The 22,196-nt window shown below is 39.2% G+C and overlaps 1 protein-coding gene across 1 annotated transcript in view; it reads left to right on the top strand.

Moving 5' to 3' along the window:
* Positions 1–20,753, top strand: part of MAGI2 (membrane associated guanylate kinase, WW and PDZ domain containing 2) — a 527,738-nt gene extending 506,985 nt beyond the window's left edge. Inside the window, 2 exon segments of the mRNA XM_009328383.1 lie at positions 19,956–20,028; positions 20,030–20,753. Coding sequence (XP_009326658.1) covers positions 19,956–20,028; positions 20,030–20,753 — 797 coding nt within the window.
* The last annotated feature ends 1,443 nt before the right edge of the window (positions 20,754–22,196 follow it).

Below are 22,196 nucleotides of genomic sequence, written 5' to 3'. Positions count from 1 at the left end.
ATCTCTGACACTATACACGGATGATCAAGGAGAAGCCAACTCTGAAGAAAAAAGGAGACTTTGCTCATTGTGGTGAGAAAGCAGGATCCATTCTTCTCATGTTTTGTTTCAGGGGAACTTCTGGGACTTTTCTGAGTATTTCAAAAAGTGTGAGTAATTTAGACAATATAGAAACTTCGTTTCATTACTGAAATGACAAGTAAAAATAAATTATCCAAAGGTAATTCAAAGACAAAAAAGCTCTTTTTCTAAATTGAAGTCAGGGCTTACTCTAAAGAACGTTGTGACAATGTCATATATTTACATAAGTTCTATGATGTGCACAGCTGGTCCTGAAATCTTAAGGGAAAAGGGTTTTTTGAATGAAAATTCCTGGACTTCCTTATACTGGGAGGTCCAAAATTCTATTAAACTTTTCTAATGTTACTTTTGAAGTGCCACCATCATTTCCCATTAGAATCAAAAATTGCAGTTAGCATATGAAAATTCAAAGTAATACTTAGGCTTAAGTGTAGTGTCAGGTCAGTCTTTGTTACTAACATAAATTCATTACCTCTGCTAGAGACATTAAAGTAAGCTCCACTGAAAGTCAGTGCTTTGCTGGCTGCCAGTATACATGGTAATTGCACCATTTTCTTCTCTAAGCTAGAGCCAACTCTGTGGCTGAGGCAGTACTTGGGATAGTGTTTGTTGTATTTTTTCCAGCTTTCAAGAGCTTCTGAATAAGGACAGCAAGGATGGGCCGCAGCCCACTCATCTGGTGATAAAGTTAGTGAGTTATACTCTTGGTGAGTAGGAACAAAGCTGAAATGGCTTTCAAGGATTATGATAAATTGATACTAAGACATTTAATATCAATTTTAACCAGTGTATAATCCTTTCAGGGAGACCTTCAACAGAGATTCAGATCATGTCCAAAACTTTTGTAGGGAGAGGTGCATCAATTTTAATGAAAGAACAAACAAACATCCAGGACTGATATAGCAGTAGTAATCCTTCTCAAATAGCAGAACCATATAGCAGCAGTTCTCTGGTTCCTCAGAAAACAATTTAATCTAAGGAAGGTCACAGGGGGCTGCCATGAGCAAAGAATCAATTACAGTTCAGACCCATTCCAAATCTGACTTTCTTAAGATCCCAATTCCGGATAGCCCTTAAACCTAGGCTTACAGAAGATCCAAAATAAATTTCTATATTTATATAATCTTATAAATCTGTACCTTATTCCAGAATCATAAGAAAATGTAAATAGATGTTAAAAAAGTTCAGGGTAAACAGCATTGTTTTGGGAAAACAGATCCCCTGAAATGTGTAAATGTGCACAAGCCTTCCCTTCCCCAGAAGAACATGAGTAGGAAATACAGATAAACCACTACAAATCCAGGCACAGTTTATAGTGCTAACAGAAAGAAACAAGATGACTTCACAGAACTGTTTAAAGCCATGCTCACCATTCAGAAAGGCATTTGGAATGCTTAGCATTAGTTGTGCAAAAATGCAGCTTGCTATGTTATAAAAGTTGCTATAAAGAAGTACTGTTTAATCAGATCATTTTCCTAGCTGCATCCCCAGCTTACAGCTCCATACAGGAGGAGGACTAAGTAGCTGTGCTTGAAAGCCGTGTTGTCCCGCTGCACTGAAAAAGCAGTAGAAGTGTTCAGGAATTACTTCGTAATGTACACACAACCTACAGAAAGCATGACAGCAAAGGATAACATCTGCATGTCTGCAGTTCTTAGTATGTGCATTACACAGGCAGAGCAATGTTAGTCCTGTATCCAGTCTGCAGGCAGAATGGAAGCAACATAAGATGATGTCTGTTGAAATTAACTGAGATATTAAAATCCTCCCTAGGTCATTTCCCAAAGCAATGAGAAAAACTCTAAGAACAAACAGAAGGTGCACATAAAAATCAACAGCAGCCTGCTTAGGAAGTTAAAAACAGAACTTAACAAACATAAATTATTAAAACCGGAGGGCATGTCTCGATAAGGCCAGAATTCAAGGGTAAGTCATCATGCTGCAAAGAATGTCTGTCAGAGTATTAATGACAGAGACCCCCAGAAAAGACTGTCCTTTCCAAGTAATGGAAAACTGAACGCAGAGAAGATTGTGGCAGTTAAGCTCGAGGACAAAGTGGTCCTGAGGACAGTAGGCAAACTAGTCAATATTTAGTATTTCCCTCTTCTTCCCACCAGAATTGCACGGCTGAGATGTAACAAGACCAATTGGAGCTTTTTTAACTGAAATAATCAGCTTTTTTTTTTTTTTTAGCAAGTACATGTCAGAAATACTTCTTATTCTCATCAGGGTCTAGCTCTGGAGACTGTCAGTGGGAAATAAGACAGTTGAATATAAAAATGCAAGGCTGGAGGACTGAGCTGGTATGTGGATTGCAACAGTGGTGTGCAGCAGAAGCCTAGGGAGAAATAGAATCAGAGCAAGTGTACCAAGGTCCTTTCCTGGATATTCTCTCTCAGTCTCTGGCAAGTGAAATGGTCAGGGACTTCCCAAGTCAGTTGTAGTAATACTGTGTTTAAAGACCTTTCCAACAGCAGTGGCATTCAGACTCACAGTATTAAAAAGAAGGAAGCTTACCTAGAACAACCTAAACCAACCAGCCAAAAACCATCACATTATTGTCTCTCAGTCTTCAACATTTTGATTTTCCTTATGCAATATAATCAATGCTTTTTAAATTCCAGAGCCATGTTTCTGTTAGTACAAAATACAGCAGGATATATTTAAGTGCAAGAAATATCAGTGTTTGAATGATGATGTGATTTACATCAGTTAAAAGCAGTTTTAAGGAAAAATCATCAATGGTAAGAAAATGATCTGTGAAAGAAAAGAATGTGCATTGAAAAGAAGAAAGCAGGCAGTGAAGAAACAAAGAACAAGCTCCTGGGAGGATGTAAATCTCCTGAATGTGTTGTGTCAGTTTATTCTGCCTGAAAATCTGTCCCTACAAGTACATCTCAGAAAATTCTGGCTGAGCTGAAGCACTATTCAAACCTAGGGGAAGAAATAGTGTGTTGCAAATGCATCGTTTACCTCAATGCCAGCTGCTGATTTTGCTTGAAAACAAATGCCAAAGATCCCAGAGCACTTCAGAGGGAGAAATCCCCTTGTAGCGTGCACGGTAGCATCAGAATATATGGGAAGGAGCACAGATATGATTAATGCTTAAAAACAATAGCTGATTTCACAGCAGGGTGCAACAAAAGAAGCTTAGAAAACAGATGTTTTATCACCCAGCATCTCAGAACATGTTTGCTGAGGATAAGGATAGCCAGAGGAACTGTGCTTCCACTGAAGGTGAATTATCATTGCTCATCCAAACCCGAAGAACACCAACATCATGTTTCATAGGAAATAGTCTGCCAGCCACGTTCTCCAAAGAACCGAGTCATAGTAAGAAATCATATTACTGTGCAAGAAAGACTAGAAGTACTGCTGGGAATCCTGATCCCTAAGTGTACTTAATGCCCAGGGAGTCCAGCTGCAGGGACTGCGAGGTTTCATACATGCCACAGGACACAAAACTCACAGTCATCACTGTAGCACTGAGCACTTCTCAGACCGACATTAAATACAATTTGAATAAAATGACAGACCATGAGTTTTCTTGCAATGGCTGCCTAATTCTCTGTTTTTTTGCAGCACTTCTAAAAATCTGTTTGCTCACACTATGCGAGCCTAATTACAGATGCTCGTATTTTTCAGGCCGCAGCCATAGCTGTATAAACACCATCAGAAAGACAACTATATTGCACAGCCAAGCGTTGGGATGAAGAGGCATCCCTAAAGGCAAAATGTGGGAAAACTGTTCACAAAATCCCAAAATAGTAACATTAAAGATTAAGTAAATCTAACAAATCACAGCCTCTCCATCCAGCAATGAGCTCTGCAAGAGGCAAATTAATTCTAATGACGGATCAGCCCCAGGAAGCTACGGTTTTCTCTGAGTACAACCATTGTTTTCTCTAAATATCTATGGAAGAAGGTCCCTAGGAAAGGCTGGGATGTTTCATTCTCAGTCCCAGCAGTCCTGGCAGCTTGCTTCTTCTGGCTTACTTCTCCTAGCATTTCCCAGCTGGAGCTTTCATTACTCAAAGATACATTAAAATATAAGTTCCTAGAAGTATCTGAAAGCAGTGACTCTTATAACCAAATTGCAAACAGGACATAAAGGTGGAGGAGGCTGAGGCACAATTAACACTTGTAGGTGGGCTCCATCCCTCCGGCAAGGCACAACCTCCTTCCCCAGATGCATTCTGTCTGACACTGCAGAGGGAGCAGAAACACTGAATTTCACCCACGAGGAACATCTAGAAGAAAGCTAATTCATTTCCCTTCCCGCTTTCACAGCAGGACTTCAAAATTTTACTTGCTATCAAGCTTGGTAGTTTTTCACTTAGTTTTAAGTTGCTTAAGAGGTCCTGCAGAAAGTTGTAAGTTTTAGAGACTCCAGCCCATTTACACTGAGATTTTGGTAAACATTTCCATTGCTCTGTCTTGGAAATACAGATCTGGCCCTGAGCGTGCTGGGTCAGGGTGTGGCACTAACACACACAGAGCCGCGAGAGCCAGAATCAATGAGGTTCGGTGAACAAGGAATCTGTGTCTCGGGGCTGGTTGGTGCTTGATGGATGTACACAACAGTGGTTCTTTCCCTCTCTCTTCCCCTTTGCTTGACTTTGTTAAAGACACGTTCTGGGGTTGCATTGTGCATTTTTGGAATCTTTGTTGTTTCACATGATGCTAAATTATGTACAAAATTCACCCCGTGATTTCATGACATTCAGGTGATTTTACAGAACTAGAATTTAGATTCATTTTTGGCTCTTTAAGGGAAGAGTTCCATATGTAAAATGTGAAGTTTCAGTATACATAAAAACATTGCTGGTTAACAGACAAAAGGTAGAAGGTATTTAGCCATAAGTCATTTTTGAAGGTCCTTGAGGAAACTCTCAGCTCATGTATCAGCACTACCCCACCAACAAAACCAAAAAATGTCAGAGTTGATACCAATACAAGGATTTTTCATACAAATAAATTGGCACAGTTCTGAAATGCATTAAACCCTTTGCTTTTTTTTTGTTATGACTCCTTCAAAAAGCACCTCAAGATGTACTCCACATCCATAATCCAGGTGAATCTATGTCCTGAATATATATGCACAGTAGTTTCAGTCATCCACTAATATTTAGACTTACAGTGCATGCTTATTTGTCTTGGCTTTACAGAAATACTTCTTTCCTGTTACATATGAGCTTTTTACCCAGTTATTCTAAACTTACTAAGAATTCTCTGCTCTAACAATAGTACAATATCTGTATGTCACTGGTTCTGTTAATTCTAATGATTGGTCCTAGGCTGTTCCTCCCCTTCCTTTAGGAATGGTACCTTCCAGTCTCTCCATGTGCATGAAAAGTGACAAGCATGGGTCCCCATATTTCTACTTATTGGGCCACCCTAAAGACACGGTTTGTAAACTCTGCATGTATATTATCTTTCTCTAATACGCTTTTGTTTCTCACAACTGTTAATAGAGTTTTTTCCAACTTTTTCTTACACGTTAGCTCATTTAGTAGTTTCTACAGTATTCGACTTTTCTTTCATAACTTATTATCTTAGATATCAAAGCAGCTATGCATTTTACAAATGTCTTTTAATATCCTAGATAACTGGTTCTTCATGTTACACTGCTGCTACTGCAAGAAACACAGCCATAGGTCCGCTATATATCCGCTTTTTCTCGTGACAAAAATTTATCCTCTGAATATGACTTTTCAGGTAGAAAATCTTAAACTTTTGGGAACCAAAGCCATAATTTTCCCCTTCCTTATGGTACTTGGCTTGCAAAAATATTAATAATGTGAAGGTGGAAGTTAGATACTGATCTCAAACAATATTTATATGCAGCCTCTTGAAGAAATAACTAATGTAAAATTGAAGGGTTTTTGGAACACCCTGTATGGCAATACTCGTTTTTTAAACCCAGCAGCTATGCTGAATTTACACAAAGCATTTTGCACTTGATTTCAAGCTATTTTCTTCATAAATCAGATCCAACTGCACAGATTGTGCAGATACACCAAATTTGTAATACAGAGTCATGGCTCAGAAATTATACCTGGAAAGCAAAGAAAAATAAAAACTTATTTTTCTTATTTTTATTGATTGCTGTCATCACAGAAAACACAAAAGTGTTCAGATGCATTCAGTCTGTCTGCTGTAGATTTTGCACAATGTAGTATATCTGCTAAAATTATAAGGCCAGTCTCACACTCGAAATAGACAGATTGGAAACAGAAAGGGAGTTATACCCAAAGGTGTCCTCTTAGCCTCTGAGCTTCGAGCAGCTCCTCCAGTGTGACGCCCACAGAATTCCTGTCCCCAGCACCCAGTCACTAAGCTGTGCTTAAGGCATGCAGACCCGGGTAATCTAATCAATTGCTTGTGTGTGTTTCCAGTTATAGCTTATTTCCAATTTGTGTCTATAAATAAGAATTTTTTGAACACAGATATGTCCCTATACTTTGCTAGTGCAGAGCTGGACACATCTAGAGGCCATTTGAAAATTGTACCCATGTTGTTCAAGTGTGCGTGTCACCATCGGAGACCTCCTAGCAACAAAGAAGTTTCTGCACCGTGTAGAAATCTGAATTGCACCATTCCTTGCAGTCATTCGCACCTTATTTCTCCTGTGTTCTCCTTGGCACTTCACTAAAAGTAGTTTAGAGAGATCATGAGGTTAAAAAATCCAGGCTGGCATTAGGGCCATTTTACAAGTCTCAGCTGTCAAGCATAGGAAGTTCAGCGAACTGCTGATCCACCACAAGCGTTAGATATTTATAACCATAGCTTTCTATGCATTATCTTTATTTTTCCTCCTATAGCATAAAGGACACAGGAAATGAGTCATTTTTCCTGAAATAAGTAGAAACGTAAATCCTCTATAAATACAGCTAAAGTTAGTTTTGCACAGTCACTCAGCCATGAATGGTTCTGATTATTTATTTGGCAGGAAGTGTTAGGACAGAATTTTTTTCCCTGTAAAATATATCCAGAAAATCGAAAGCAATTTAGTTTGGGTCAACACCAAAAGCAAAATACTTGATTGGTAAAAAGAACTGATATCAGGTCAAATGAAAATATGTGTGTTATAAAGTGTTTCAATTTCAGGTGTTTTTCAGGTGTGACTTTTGAGGGGGAGGATTTTCCTAAAGAGCCGGTTTTGCAATGGGGCTTTTTCCAACCAAATTGTGTCTGTGCTACCATTTATTAGAGCACTGACCAAGGATGTAAGTCAAATTTCCTGATGCAGGACAGGTATATCAACCATTCTAGCATGTCTTAGGAGAGGCCCCTACCATAACATCATAGTGCAGTCTGTTATGAGTCCGCATGTCTCCCACATGAATTGTTCCATTTTGTATAAATAATCACTCATGGAAGATGATCAGCAGGCTTACTTGAAGTTAGATATAGCACAGGAGAGATGCAGGTGCTAGAAGGTGGTTTAGAAAGTACATCCAGATCAAGTGATACATGCCTGTGCTTTCTTGTACCATGGGTTTGGTAGCCCTTAGTAGTGACTACTGCATTTATATTTGCAAAAATAGATGAAAAATTAGGAGCTTATTAACAGCTTATGTGTTTTTATTGTTTGAATACAGTTAAATCTTTCAGCAATCTCCAGTCAGCTGCAAACTGCATTTTTCTAGTTCTTTAAATCTGTTAGTATGTCTGAAGCTTTTATGTTTGTCTAATAAATGGCTAAAGCATCTTGACCTGTACATTTAAGCTAGATACTCCTACCTGTTCAAAGTAGCGATCAGATAATCCAATTCATCCTATTTTTAATGCTCATTTTATAAATCTCTAGAGCTGAGGTTGGGTTTTATTCGAAACTTGAACTACCCCATATATCATTCATCTGATGTGAGTGCAAAAATCAATAGTCATTTTGGAAAAGTGTCCTTTCCTCCTGTGACCACCTTGGTGGAACTGCAAACATTTATTCATATTCCCGCTGCATTTCCAATACTTTTAATACCACCTTCTTATTTCTAACAATATCAACTTAATTTCAGGAACCTGTGGTGTGTAAGAAAAAAAAAAAAAGGACTAACTAAATGAATCAATATACTGGTTAATAAAATTGGTCTAAAACCATCAGGCAATTTGAATATGGGCTCCCAAAGGTTCTAGCTGTTTTATTGCTATGGGTAAAAACGATTCAAGGACAAAACTGAATATTAAAATTTGCTTTACAAACATGTCTTCAGTATTTAATAAATATGTAGCAGCTGGCAGGAAAGTAGAACATGCTTCTGTTAAATAACAGTGTATGTGTAAGGATATGTGGGTGTGTATAGTTATTTCTGTCTTACAGCAAATTTCTATTTTAAAAGATACGTAGACCTTTTACATAGGTATCCCTTGATATAGAAATAGAAAACACAGTTTTGAAAGAAAGAGGGACACATGGGAAGATATTTTCAGTTTTGTGGCAATGTTTTTGAGCTTTCAGGGAAGTGATACCTTTTCCTTACTTTTTAAATGCAAATATACTGAGTCCTTTCCATAGTCCTAAACATTGCTTTGGCAATTACACTCCCAGTGGCTTTGGGCAGTCCAGCTGAATTCTCTAACCCATGCTTCCTTCATCTGTATAACAGGGATAGAAATATTTACTTACCTATCTCATGGGAGTGTTATGGGGATTAATTATTTAATGCTTGAAAAGCACTTTAAAGATTAAAATTCCTAGTTGACTACTCAGTATTATTATTAAAGCAGAACCTCACTAATCCACACGCATTATAATCCACACCAAAATTGGCAGTGTCCCCCCACATCTGAGCAAAGATTTAATAATAAGGCTGTTGAGCAAGTTCTCTTATTGCTAAGGCTTAATTATTACAATATAATATTCTGGAGTAGATTTACTAATATGGTGTAAAGTGTAGATAATTACAGCTAAACTACAGTGAATAAAACAGATGAACAAACATTATCCCTGGTTTTGTTCACATAAACTGGCAAGCAGATTTACCAGCCAAAGAAGAGAAAAGTCCCACCCACAAATATTTTTCTAACTTTTTTTTGATGGCTTCCTGTATTTCCATCCAGTTGATGATATTAGAAGATAAGCACCCAAAATACAGGGCCTGAAAGAACGCAGCCATCCCGCTGTCTCCACAGCATCAGTTTTTCCTTTCTTCATGTAATCCGGAGAAATAGGAAAAAAGGGAATTCAGTAACACTTACTGTGTCCTTGCAGTTTGCTGTAGGATTAAGTCCAGTCTGCTGCTGTTGCAGTGTAACGTCCCGTAAAATCCCTCTCCTGCTGCTCATTTCGTAATCCCTCTCATCTGCAAATTTGCAAAGGGCCCCCAATTAATAGCAAGACTGCATCGCTTGTTTTTAATCAAATTAAAAACTTGTTTTTAATCAAAGTTAGCTTCCCTACGCATCTGTGATGGTATCCTTACTATATAGAGCTCCGTATCGAAGGGGACAGTATGAAGGCACAAACCGTTATTCCTGTGGCCTGGCCCAATAATTCTCATCATGACTGCTGCGCAATAACTGCTTCGATGAGCAGGCTTCAGGGGATCTAAAACTGGTTCCGCATCTCTTCAGCACAGTCAGTTTTCTGCAATGGCATGCATTTCCCCAAAGGAGACCAGAGCCACTCATCTACATTTTTAAGTGAACAGTGATTTGGAGGGGTCAAACTTCATACTCTTTAGAAGGACCTGGAAACTATTGTGTGTCTTCCTCTGGCTTGACAGGAACAAGAACATTTTATCTTTGTACCTCCTGACAAAGACTCCATCTCTGAGTATCAGCTGAACTTCGGATACAATGGCTTTGAACTCATTTACATGATTTTTTAATTGTACTGTGGTTATCCAGGTGTAAAAAGTCTGGCTTTTTAGCTTGCTTAAAAGAATCCATAGACAGCCATCAGCTCTTTTAGGGACAAAAGCACAGCCATCAAAGTATGAAAAGTTATATAAAAGTACAACAAGAAGCAATCAAGCTGTATCAGAAAAGCCTTGCCAGTGGCCTGGTGCTATGCTACCCAGGACTAAATTAAACTAACAGGGCCTCTTATGACTCTAGTCATTGGCATCTGAAATTTGATGAGTTTAAATGGTCACACAGAGAGTGACATAAAAAAATGTTATTCCAACCATTAGAGAGGAGAAGGCAAGCTTTGCCCGTACAGGGACTTGCAGCTGGTCCTGCCTCTGTCCTTCTCGCTCCACCATCCCATGGTGCAATTCCTGGCTGATGCTTTGTGGCGCCCGACTGCAGGGAGGGGTTAGCAGAGCTCATGGCCTCTGTCAGATTTCTTATAGCTTGTTACTCCTAGCTTGGGAAAAAAAACTCAGAAAATGAAATGCATTTTTTTTGCTTTGACAATATGAGGTAACTGTCACTCTCCAACCGATGCTTAACGAACATGACCATAGAGCATGTTATATTTTGCTGAGCTACAGCAACACATATGCAACCCAGAATTTTAAACATCTGGGTTTTCTAACAACATGTAGTTTGTGTTTACTCGTTAGGAGCTGAATATTACAATGTGACATTCACTTATTCGTGCACTTCCGTCTCATTATACAGTTTTCAGAGAAAATTGTCTCAGCATCCAAAAGATACCAGATAGCACAACAGCCCCGACAGCAAGCGTGGTCCCAGGGTCAGCTCTGCACCTTCAGCGCCCAGCAGCCTAAGTCTGAAAAGAGTTTGCTAAAGAGAGACTAAACTAATTCTGCAGCTTCTACCTTAAGCAGGACGGGAATACTTATTCATGAGCTTTGCAAATAAGGATGCATTCAAACCAAGTTATGTGTTTTGCTTAAGATCCTACTGAGATCTTAAGTGAGAACCGCCAACACTCAGCACCTGTCAGAAACAACTTTCTAGGGGCACTTCATATACAGTCAAAATGCTCTGAATTCCCACTTATTAAATAAATTTTATATATTATCTACATACCTTTAGTAATGACAGCTGTTTATTGACCAGACAGGATGTGATGCCTACTGTTAACACCCATTTTAGCTGTGATAATTAATAATTTTCATATTTAAGTTTAATTAAGTGTGTAATATCCAACTCTTAAATTATTCAGTCTCTGCAGAATGTTTTTCATTAATACCACACATTCTATTAACATATTTATGAACACCTTTTATGACTTAATGTGGCTTAATTCTATTAATCAAAACTAATTTTAAAGTCATTATCTTTTTTAATTATACAGTAACTTGCAATGTAAATTTTCCTGCTCCAGCATGGCTCTGGAAGAGAATTGCTGAGGTTTATGCACCTTCTACTCTACTGCCTGACCACACAGAAAAAAAAAAAAACCTTCTTTACTGAAGGGATGAGGTTCTTTTGCCTGAATAGCTCTGATCTGATCAGATATGTGAGATGCTCAGCACTTCAAAAAGGGTACCAAACCGCCTGAAGGACCTAGTGAATGACAATGAGCGGTTAGAGCAACATCACTCAAGACTAGCACCTAGGCTGTCCATAGACTTACTGCTGCAGAGGAGCTTGCTGTGGAGGATAAAAGCACTGAACAGGCTGCAGCTTTTCATTTCAGCTGTTCACAGTATTAGTGAGTAATCCTGTAACATTTATGCAGATACATTAACTTGATTAAAGGAAAAATCAAATTTACCAAGTTCACTCAGATTAGTGATCATGATCATTGGTTTAAATATTTAATGGATAGGACTGTTTACTAGATCCATATCTATTGAGCAGGCTAAAATGGGTCTTGGAATGAGTGATAAACTGTGTATTCGTAATCATCTGGCCTTAAGATTCACAGCCAGAAGACTATTACAGTAAATTAGTAAATTGACTTACTAAATTAATTTACCTGTTTCAGGTCTGAAATATAACTGTTTGTAAGTGTGGCTCTTGATTATTTTTCCTTCTCCCATTCTGCACTTTAGGTAGTTTTTTCTTGCATAGAAAAATTATCTTTTTTTTATTCTTGCTATTATAAGAGCAGTGTTAAAATTGTCTCAGTCCTGTTGTAAGGTGTGACTGATGTTGCAGAGAGCCAAATGATGCAGTGCTTAGGCATTATTACAAAATCACACTGAATTGCTTATGAATGTGATTTATATTTAAGGGGTGAACAATGGCAGGGCAACCAGGAGAGGGCTAAAGTTAGATGCAGCACCCAAAGGTCATCCAAGTCCTGGAGACAATCCAGTCCACCTGCTCTCCAGGGCAGAAACCCTGAGTGTTTCTGAATTCATCAGTTATCTCCTGTATTAGCCTGAAAGGTCTCAGACCACTTACCTGCAGTGACCCATGCTTGCTAAAAAGGGCCTGGTGTGGGGCAATGGGTGTACATCTCCATGTCCATCCATGCAGCTTTGATCCACAGCCTCTGAAAGGGCTTCCCAGAAGGAGGTCCCCAACATTGGTTGTGTATGCATTCAACAGAAGAGCAGACATCTATTTCCAAAGGTCTTCTGAGACACCTCTCTGACTCTGTAAGGCAATTAAATTATTATCTCAAGCGATTAGGACAGTAAAATACTGGTGAAACAGTGCCATAATTAAATAACTAACTCAGGGAAAGGGATTTACTGAGGATGCACTGGGTATAGTGTAGGATCAGAAAAAGTGCAGAATAAGAACAGGAACTCTCGAAGTCAGATCAGTCACTTGCATGTTTCTTTGTTAGCCATCTTTAAAGAATACGTTACATAAAAAATTGAAAAGTGCTTTCATCCATAGTGCTTTCTACAGCTTAAAGCCAACAGAAATCAATGTGTGTGACTTTCTTGTTTCAAGAAAACGTTCAGCATTTTTCTAAAGGGTTTTTTAAATTTTTTCCTCACAATATGCAGTTTTGTCCTCTCTGCACCAAGTTTGAATTTTCCCTTTCTCTCTGTTCCCTTAGTTCCCTTAGCTCCAAAAACAAACAGTATAATCTCCTGAGCTTCTGCAGATTTGGTCTTCCAAGCGTAACTAACAATCTGCTCTTTCTGAAGTGTGTTTCAATAATTCTCAAATTAGATCTCTGAACATGAAAGCACTTTTTCTAACAAACCTCCATGCAGAGTACAGAAATGGTGATGAAAGTGAATTTTACCTGAGTTGAGATCATTCGAATTCTCATCAGATGGCCCTTGCAAGGACTCTATGAACACCATCTCTGCCGTAAAAATATTTGGGGCATCTTCCATTTAATATCTAGGTAAAGTATACAGTGCGAGATGAGTATAATGAACCCAAAGGAACTAAATTGTTGCTTATCAGTAATGATCAGTAACATGAAAAGAAGTAGGGCATCAGACTATAAATGGCAGTGGGAAGTGAATAAAGCAGGGAGTAGAGCTTCCTGGTGTTGGAATAGGTCAATGACTGAATTTTCTGCATGTAAAATTAAGCATTTTAAGTTTACAGAGGAGATAAAATTATTCCTCATCTACCCTACATTTACAATCACATCTCTTCAGTTCTTGTGGACATCTGCAGAAGCCATGCCACCAACAGCTCCCAGTAGTAGAGGCACCCCCTCTTCCAATATTAGGCCAGTGATGAAAATAAAAATGCACAATGACTTTGGTGACAGAGAGACTAGGCCTGACATTGTTTCATACTCCAAACATCAGTCTTTCTTAAAGAATCATTCTACTTTTCTGAAAACGCCAAGCACAAAATTCAGAAGTAAAAGATGTAGGGACTCAGATGCATGTTTGTTTTCCTGTAATCTTTCATGACTTTGTTAATTCACTCTGGTTACCCTGACCAACCATCCTCAACCTTTGCAAAAAAAAATGCGCAAAGCCAAAAATGAAATTACTAGAAAACAGAAAAATTCCACTCTTAAGCAAAGTTATATTTACAAGCTACTATAAACATTCAGAGTCACAATGACATTACATATACAGGCAAGCAGTATGATGAATGTAGTTACATTAAGATAGCAAGAAATTAGATTAGGTTCTCATTGCATCAGAAACAAGACTTCACAATACCAAACAGATCACTTAACTGCATGTCTAGGAAAGGATAAGTAGTTCATATGCCAAAATAACTGAGTATAACCTGGATTTATTTTTGTAAATTTATATGGCATGTATGTCATTTTTGTACATAGAATCAACATTTTGTACCCATAGCACACTGCCATCATAGCTTAAAAAAAAAGTGTAAGGGCAATGCTAATGATGAAAAGGCTATCCCGCCTGGATATGCCCATGGTGACTGACTGAACGAAGAACTATATCACAGCAGAAGACACCTAAATCCATTGATGTTTATTTCCAGAGCTGTTGGTGTTGAGGGTTTTGAACATGGGTAAGAGCAGTGGAAGAGGAGCCAAGCAAAGTGTAATTTTAAGCCAAGCAAAGTGTAATTTGTGAGAAAACATTTGCATAGCACTATTGAATAATTAACAAGAAGTGCAAGTTTATAGCCAGAAGTATGGGGAGCCTGTAAGGTGGGGGCAGAGCCCATTGCCACTCACTTTCTGGGAGAGGCTGGGGGAAAGGGTGACATATCATGTCATGTTTACATGAGACTGACAGCTGGACAGAAGGTACCAAGAGCTTTTCTAACCATCAAAACCTCAGAGAATCATTTATTTCAGGAGACAAAGGGTGCTGTATGTCTGGGTTGTGGAAGCTCCAGGATGAAAGATTAAAGATTCTTTAAATATTCTGAAATACCCCTCCTGAGGGAGCGTTAAAGACAAGCTGCAGGAGACCAATGCAATCAGGAACATCACAGACATGTCAAGCTATAATGAGAAAGAGCCAAATGCATTCCTGGTGTAACACTGCCAACATTAGTGGATACTCACCAGGGGACCATTTATCCCATTTGCATTATTAGCAGCATCTGTAAGAACTGTTTGCCACCTTCTGGCAATACATAATTTCAGACAAAAAGTGGGGGAAAAAAACAAAGCACCATATTTTTTATTTAATCAAAAACTCTTTGATTCCCTAGGAAAATAATTCTGGGAAGATACGAAAACAGCTGCTTAGACATTTCAGGAAATATTTCATTCAGACCACTGAAAGCATTCAAAGCTTTAATGTACTGTTCATTATTCAAAAAATTTGGAAATTAAAAAGGCATTGAGAATTTATTGTACTTAAGTAATAAAATGTGATGTCATTTTTACTCTTAACATTACCATTAAATATAAAATAAATTAATATTACTATTTTATTATTTATTTTATCTGATGAAAAATCCCACATTCTTGATAAACTATCGAGCAATTATTTAAAGTATTTTGATGCAAAAGGAGAACTAGTAACAAATCCGAGGTCTAATCTTTCTTGACCTGAGATCTTGGCAGAGCAGATAAGCACAGCAAGACTAGACCTGACAGAATCTTAGAAGGGCAACCTGTAAAAAACCATAAATATTGCAGGAAATTAAATAAACTCATCAGTAGGCTGAGCTTCTTTCCTCTGACTTAGTACCCAGGCAACGCTCAGAAAGTAAGACAGGCACACCTCTCTACTCCATTAGCAGTAAAGCCAGGTTTCTTTTGCTAGTGATTCAGATGTAAGCCATCAGCAAGCACTGGATCCAGGTAGAAGACTAGGCTTTAGTTAAGAGAGGAGCAAGTAGATACGTGAGAGTAGTACCCTCATTTCCACTCCATTGAACGTGTGTAAGCTGATGTAGCAAAGCAAACAATTCATGTATATGGCAGTTCTACCTCCAACAAAAAAGCCTCTAGAAAGAAAACTTCTGCTCCTGATGTTTTCCCCTTGTCACTCTTCCTCCAAAATGGCTGTGTTCATCTCCTACTTGTCCTCCTACACACTCAAGTTTTGTGTTTGTGGTGTCTCTTACTCAGTTAGCAATTTACTCCTTGCCTGGGAGTTATGCGAAACAGGTCATAGGTGAGTCATTCTTACACATTCCATGGAGAACTGCCGCCAACCTCATGACAGTAGCCTGTGGAAACTAAAAGCCACACAGAAAACACCTACTAAATTATACCAAATCAAATACCATCACAGTGACAGATTATAGTGCTGCTTCCAGCTCATTTATCTTGTCTAAATTAGTAGGTCAAGGGAGATTTTCTCCCTTCAGAGAAGGGAGGAAGGCATCTATTAGCCTTCAGTGAGATGTATACCTTTGAAAAGCAATTTCTCCCACAGTAAGGATGATATCCATAGTGACAAAGTCAGCAACAAATTTGAAACTACATCATCCCTAAATCTCTCCAGGAGTTTCAACCGAATGCAATATCCTTCACTTCTGCTTGTAAGTTGTTTGGGCATTAGTAGTTCCTGCTCTATCAAACAAATACTGTCTTCAGTTCCTCTCAGAGGTGAAGGGAGAAAAAAGTAAAATCATTGCTCTGTCTCTGATTTAGTAGGTTTGCAAAATGTTTTGAGATATTTTGGAATAACAGACAGTAAAAGTAGGTTATGTTCACACTTAACACATAGGTTTTATATAAACCTTAAAAACTACAGAAAAAAATATTTATTCAGAAATATTAATAAATCTCTCCAAAGTGCAGCTATAACCTCAGAATTGTCATAAAGAGAAATCATTAGTTTAGTTGCTCTACAGAATAAAATTTTGCATTTTTCTCCTGTTTATATTTGTTATGGAAAAGCATTCATTTTAGTGCTGGTTGAACAAGTCCAAATGAACCCTTATGGCTTGAACACAGCTCTTTAAAAGATTTTTCTTTTGAGCAACAAATTGCTTACATTATTGTACTTTGCCCTACTCTAGTCATTTCGATATTTTCCCATAATGTTCAAACATCAGAGGAAAGTCAGTTAGAATACCCTCACATCAGTATTCTCCTCACTAGCCAGTGACATATTGCAACAATAGCTTGTTGACATTAACATCTACCAAGGCTGAGGATGACTTTCTGCATAATTTCATTTCATTTGAAAGAAAAAGCAGGTTAGGTTGGGGTTTGGCTGTCTCAGATTGATGGTACTTAAACCTTATAGAAAGTCATTTTGTCAAGTTCTTACTTGCAAGTACTAGATTGCCACAGAATATGAACGATAGTTTTATTTCATGGCAACTTTTTTCCCCCAGCCACTGGAAATACAGCCTATATAGGTGCTCCCCAGCAAGAAGGCCAGGCACAGTATTTTAAACAAACTGGAGCCAGTGGCCCACCTGGGGTTCTCCCACAGCCCAACGTCCCTTTAAGCTGTGGCTACAAGTCTTCTTGCTTAGTTGGCCAAGTTGTCTTTTTCCTAGGGTTTTCTGGGGGAGAGGCAGAAATCCAGCAATGCATATAATATTGCATGTCCTAGTTTATAGATATCTAGATTTATATAACATTACATGTAACAAATACGTTGATTCACTTTTGTTGAAGTAGGTTCTAACCCACTATTTCTCACTGCAACATTCAGTGTTTTTTCCCTCCCCTCCAAAAAAGAAAATAGAAAAAAAATGAAAATTGTCTAGTGGGACAGTCCCTTAATAAAGCAGTTCTCTCGTCTCTAGGGAATAAAACAGCAGGCCACTCACCCACAGGTCTCCTCCCCTGAGTATCCCACAAATAACTGGTATAATATTGCCTTTCGTGCCTCAGAAGAACCACGAGAGGTGTTTGCCACCCTGGTTTTGAATGGTGGCCACCTGGCTTGTTCTGGGCAAGAAACAGCTGATTTAAGCATAGTGGCACATTTTGCACAGAGGCAATCTTGTTACCCGAAAGCATCTTATTTCTCCAGGCCATTTGATGTTTTTACTGGTGTGCAGCTCATACTTCCCAAAGTAACAAGCTATTTCTGTAACGTCAGATGCTCCCAGAGCCTTGCACAAGATCTGGTAATGGCCCACTGCTCTTCACTGCCACTCAGTGAAAAACATCATCTCGTGGACAACTGGGAAAGAAGACTGTAGTTAAGTCAAATACGTTGGTCAGGCCAACGCTCAGCACCACCTCAACCCTGGGGAGATGTGACAATGCCATGAAAAGCACAAACTTAATTTTGTAAGGCCCAAGGTGGCTTGTTTAGTGCTAGCTCAGGTACTTCACTGGTGGACACAGGCAGCTTCATGCTGCTCAGCAGAGTCCTGGGATAGTTCTAGAGAACCAGGCAAAGTGTCTTGGACCCCATGCATGGTCCCTAATTCAAATGTCAACCAAAATGGGATCCCCTGGATTTCAGATCTAAAAAGAGCTGGGGTGGGGTCTGCGCCTCCCCCATCAGGCACAGCCCATGGTCCTGTACCAGGGGGGCGGCACTGAAGAGCAGAAGTAAAGAAGCAGCCCATCGAAGCAGATGTTTTTTGTAGGCAAGCTCCTAAGAGCTGATCACTCTACATGCACGAGTCTTCTTTTCATTTTTTTCTCGCTCAAGTGCCAAGCAGGGAGCAGATGGTACATTACTCAGCCTTAACTGGAGGGTAAGAAAGTGTGATTTTAAAAAAAAAAAAAAATCAGTTGAGACCCTCAGCCCATTTAGATTCCCAGCTCAAAGTTTATTTGTCTTACACAGAACTTGTACTTTCTCCCCTCTCAAATGCTAAGCCTCTCCACACATATGCTCATTATGCAAAAGCATATGACAAACACCATCTGGGAAAATAAATAACTCCTCAGCTAACCGCGCTGCTCCCTCCTTTTACATCACCCACCTCACTATTGTCTCTCCTATTTTTATCTGCAAGACAGCAATCACTCAATCAAGCTATTAACTTAAAAGTACCATCCCAGTCAAGCAAGCTGCAGATCCCAGTCTGGGCAGTAAAACCCATTCCAGTTTTCGAGATGATGTGCATCTTCACGACAATTTGAAGGCAGCCGTAGCACTGAGAAAAATAAATGTATCTTTTAAAGGACAGTTGACATCACTGAGAGATACTAGTCCTGACCTGTAGAAGTCCATGCTTGTTTTTCAGCTAGAAGGTTACATTTTCTCCCCCCATGAAATATGCAGCTCTTGCCATGAGTTCCATCTCGTTTCCATGGATCCCTGAGATAGTCCTTCATCTCTGACAGATTATTGCTCATACCATTCAGAGCCAGGCAATGGTGCTAAATAGGGAATGACATTAGCCAAGTTCAGTGATTTCTCTAACCTCTATGTAGACGGGTAAGAATAAGAGTCATGCTGTCATTAGTCATGATGGATTCATTGTCTGCCAGAATGTTAATCAAAAGAAATCATGTATGCAAGAGAAAGGCATCTCAGAATATTCTGTTTTGCACCAATGGATTAGGAAAATCATCATGATTCAGCAAAGGAGATGTCTGTTTAGCTAAATTAAACAGAATCTGCACAATCCAACCATACTGTGTTGAGGCTAAGTAACAAGGAGAAATTCAAAATGCACAGCCAACAGACTCAGCGGCTGATGCTGTGATATAAAGGCAGAGCTTTGTAAGTACCCTGTAAGAATTGTGGGGCCATAAACACTGCAATATTATATCTGTTTAGAAAAAATATGAGACAGAATTCAATGATGACCTTATTTGAGCTACAAATTCTTGTCAATTATTATATGCTTATGGGGACATGCTTAATAGATGGCAGAAAGTCCTTCTCATTTGTCCTCAGAGACAGCACTGATATTGCCCAGCTAAGAAATCCATTATACAGCTACAAAAGAGGCAATCTGATTTCACGAGCACATGCCTTTATTATTTTAAGAATAATTTAACATAGGCAGAGGAAAGCAGAATCTGTATGAAAAAAAGACCGGGGTTTCCAGCATTGCAGTTACCAGCCCTGTGGTTGGAGATTATTTTTGTTTTCCTCCCCATTGACTCCCCTGGGAGTTTCGCCTCACCTAAGACAGAGGAGTTTAAGTCTGGTATGTGGTTTTGGTGTCGATGTTGCTCAGAATATATATGTCTATGCAATACACGCTCTGTGCTGCTGAATACGCCCTTAACTCCCTTCTCTTTGTTGTTACAACAGACGAACCAAACTCCTGGAGTGCTCCCTCTGACACCTCCCCAGGTCTGCCGGAAGTAGCTCTTTACCTCGACGATAATCTCACCATTATCTTCATCACACATAGCCCCACCCTCTGACCCTTCTCACCAGATAAACCCAGAGTCAACATGGGATATCAAGAGGGAACACGATGTAAGGAAACCAAAGGAGCTTTCAGTGAATGGTCACAAAAAGAAAAGGTTAGGAGAACGAAGAGAAAGGTCAGCAAGTCCTAAAAAGGTAGACAGGTCAAAGCATGAAGAGGCTTCTTGGAAAGGATATTCAGAAGGCAAAAATAAGACCACTGATGGTGGCAGGCCCACCTCAGAAAACAAAGTGGTGGGACACAGCATAATGATCGAGGCTGGCGCGAGAGAGCACGTGTGTGCTGGAACCAGTGATGAACAGTTTGGGAGGCTGAGGAAGCCGGAAAGCAAGAGAGGAGGATCTCTTAGCAAAAAAGAAGATCACAAATCCAAAAATACCAGTGAGAAGAAGTCAGCTGCAGCATCCGACCATGTCAAGCTTGATACAGGTGCTACCAAGACGTACAGTAGCAACCGCTGCAGCTCGCCTGGAATTGATATGGACCACAGCCAGAGGGACCCTGACGGGAAACCCAGCGAGTTCCCCAGGAAGGGACATCTCCACTCCATTAGCACTCACAGCACCAACACCACAGTTCGAAAGGCAACGGTCTCCCCAGGGCCGTGGAAAATCCCTGGCTCAGATAAGCTACCTAGCGTCCTGAAGTCTGGTACTTCTGCCATGAGCAGATAAGCAAGGGACTGTTGCCCTCTAACTGTCTCAAACTGACGCAGAACATTTCTTCTTAGTTTTTGTCTCACATTGGTTTGTTTTAATTTATTTTAACTATCACACATATACACAAAGCATTGAGGAATGAAAACATTAGTGTGTAATTCCATGACAATGTGCACAGTATCTAATAAGTTCAAAAGCATATAGTCAACACGGAGATTTAAAATCGACCCTAAAGTCCCAGTTCCATTTTAGGGACTTTGGCAGCTATGGAAGAAACCAAAACAATATGAAGGACAGTACATCAGAGAAGGATAGTGCAGTGTAGCTTTAGCATTTTTTTCCCACTGCATGAAGGACTTGGATTTCATTCAAACTTTATATCAAGAAACTGGAACAAGTTAGAGCAATCACAAACTGGAACATCGCCTTAAATAAAACTGCACGGAGCAAGCTGAAACCGAGAGAGGATCTTTTCATGGAGCTAAAATGTTGTAAATAAATTGTTCTCAACATATCTAGACAGGGGTTAAAGGGTTTCTTTGAAGCATCGTTTGGAACTGTACACCCATGACACATCTCCACTGTTAACACTTTGGGATAGTCCACGTGATACCCTGTAGCACAGTTCACTGGGCGCTACGGGAGGTGTGGGGAATCCAGTGGATTAGTTTCTGTGATACCATTTCTACTGCCATTTTTGTGAACAAACCATGTTTCTGTACATTGGAAAGGAGTTAGGGTGGAGTTGTATTTGCAAATTATTCTCAAAAGCGATTTATTACAGGTTCCTGATTTTCTGCGAGGTAGCACACAAACCAATTGGTCAGGCTCAAAACCCAGATGTCTGCAAGGCCCTTGCAATGAAAGGAAGAGTGCTACAGAGAAAAAGCTGCAGTTTCCTTAAGGAAAGGCCTTTCCCTCCTGCAGAAAACGAGAGCTTCACTTATCAACAGTGCTATGTTTCATACCCATCTACATTTAGTTAGGACACTCTCAACTTTCATCCCCTCAGTTTGGCAGAGCAGGTGCACATGTTAACAATAATTAGACTGATTTCTGAAATACAGTTGTCAGTGTCCTCATTCAGTAAATTTGATATATTTCCATTTTTAAAATGGTTTCCATTTTATCATTTCTTCCCTACCTCCATTTTTTTTTTTTTTTGGTCTTTTTTGTTTTTATCTTTCTTGCTTGTCTGTTTTGAATTTCAAGCCTTAAGTGCCAGGTAAACATTCCAGTCTGCCTTCACAGGAAATAACTCCGAGTTCAGTCAATCAGTCATTATCTTGTTTCAAAAAGATGCGTGTGTGTCTGTGTAAGTGTGCATATGCTTACTTGTCTGTCAAAATTAAAACAAAATCCTGGGCAATAATGCATTGGTAATTAAAAAACAAATCATAAAGCTAAGTACTGTCGAAAAGTCATATTTAAAAACTAATGTTCTCTAGCAATCTTAGT

This window comes from Pygoscelis adeliae, unplaced genomic scaffold (genome assembly GCF_000699105.1).
Source record: "Pygoscelis adeliae isolate BGI_AS28 unplaced genomic scaffold, ASM69910v1 Scaffold267, whole genome shotgun sequence".
NCBI classification, from domain to species: Eukaryota; Metazoa; Chordata; class Aves; order Sphenisciformes; family Spheniscidae; genus Pygoscelis; species Pygoscelis adeliae.
Note: the sequence above shows the minus strand (reverse complement) of the source record. Positions and strands in the feature narration are given on the sequence as shown.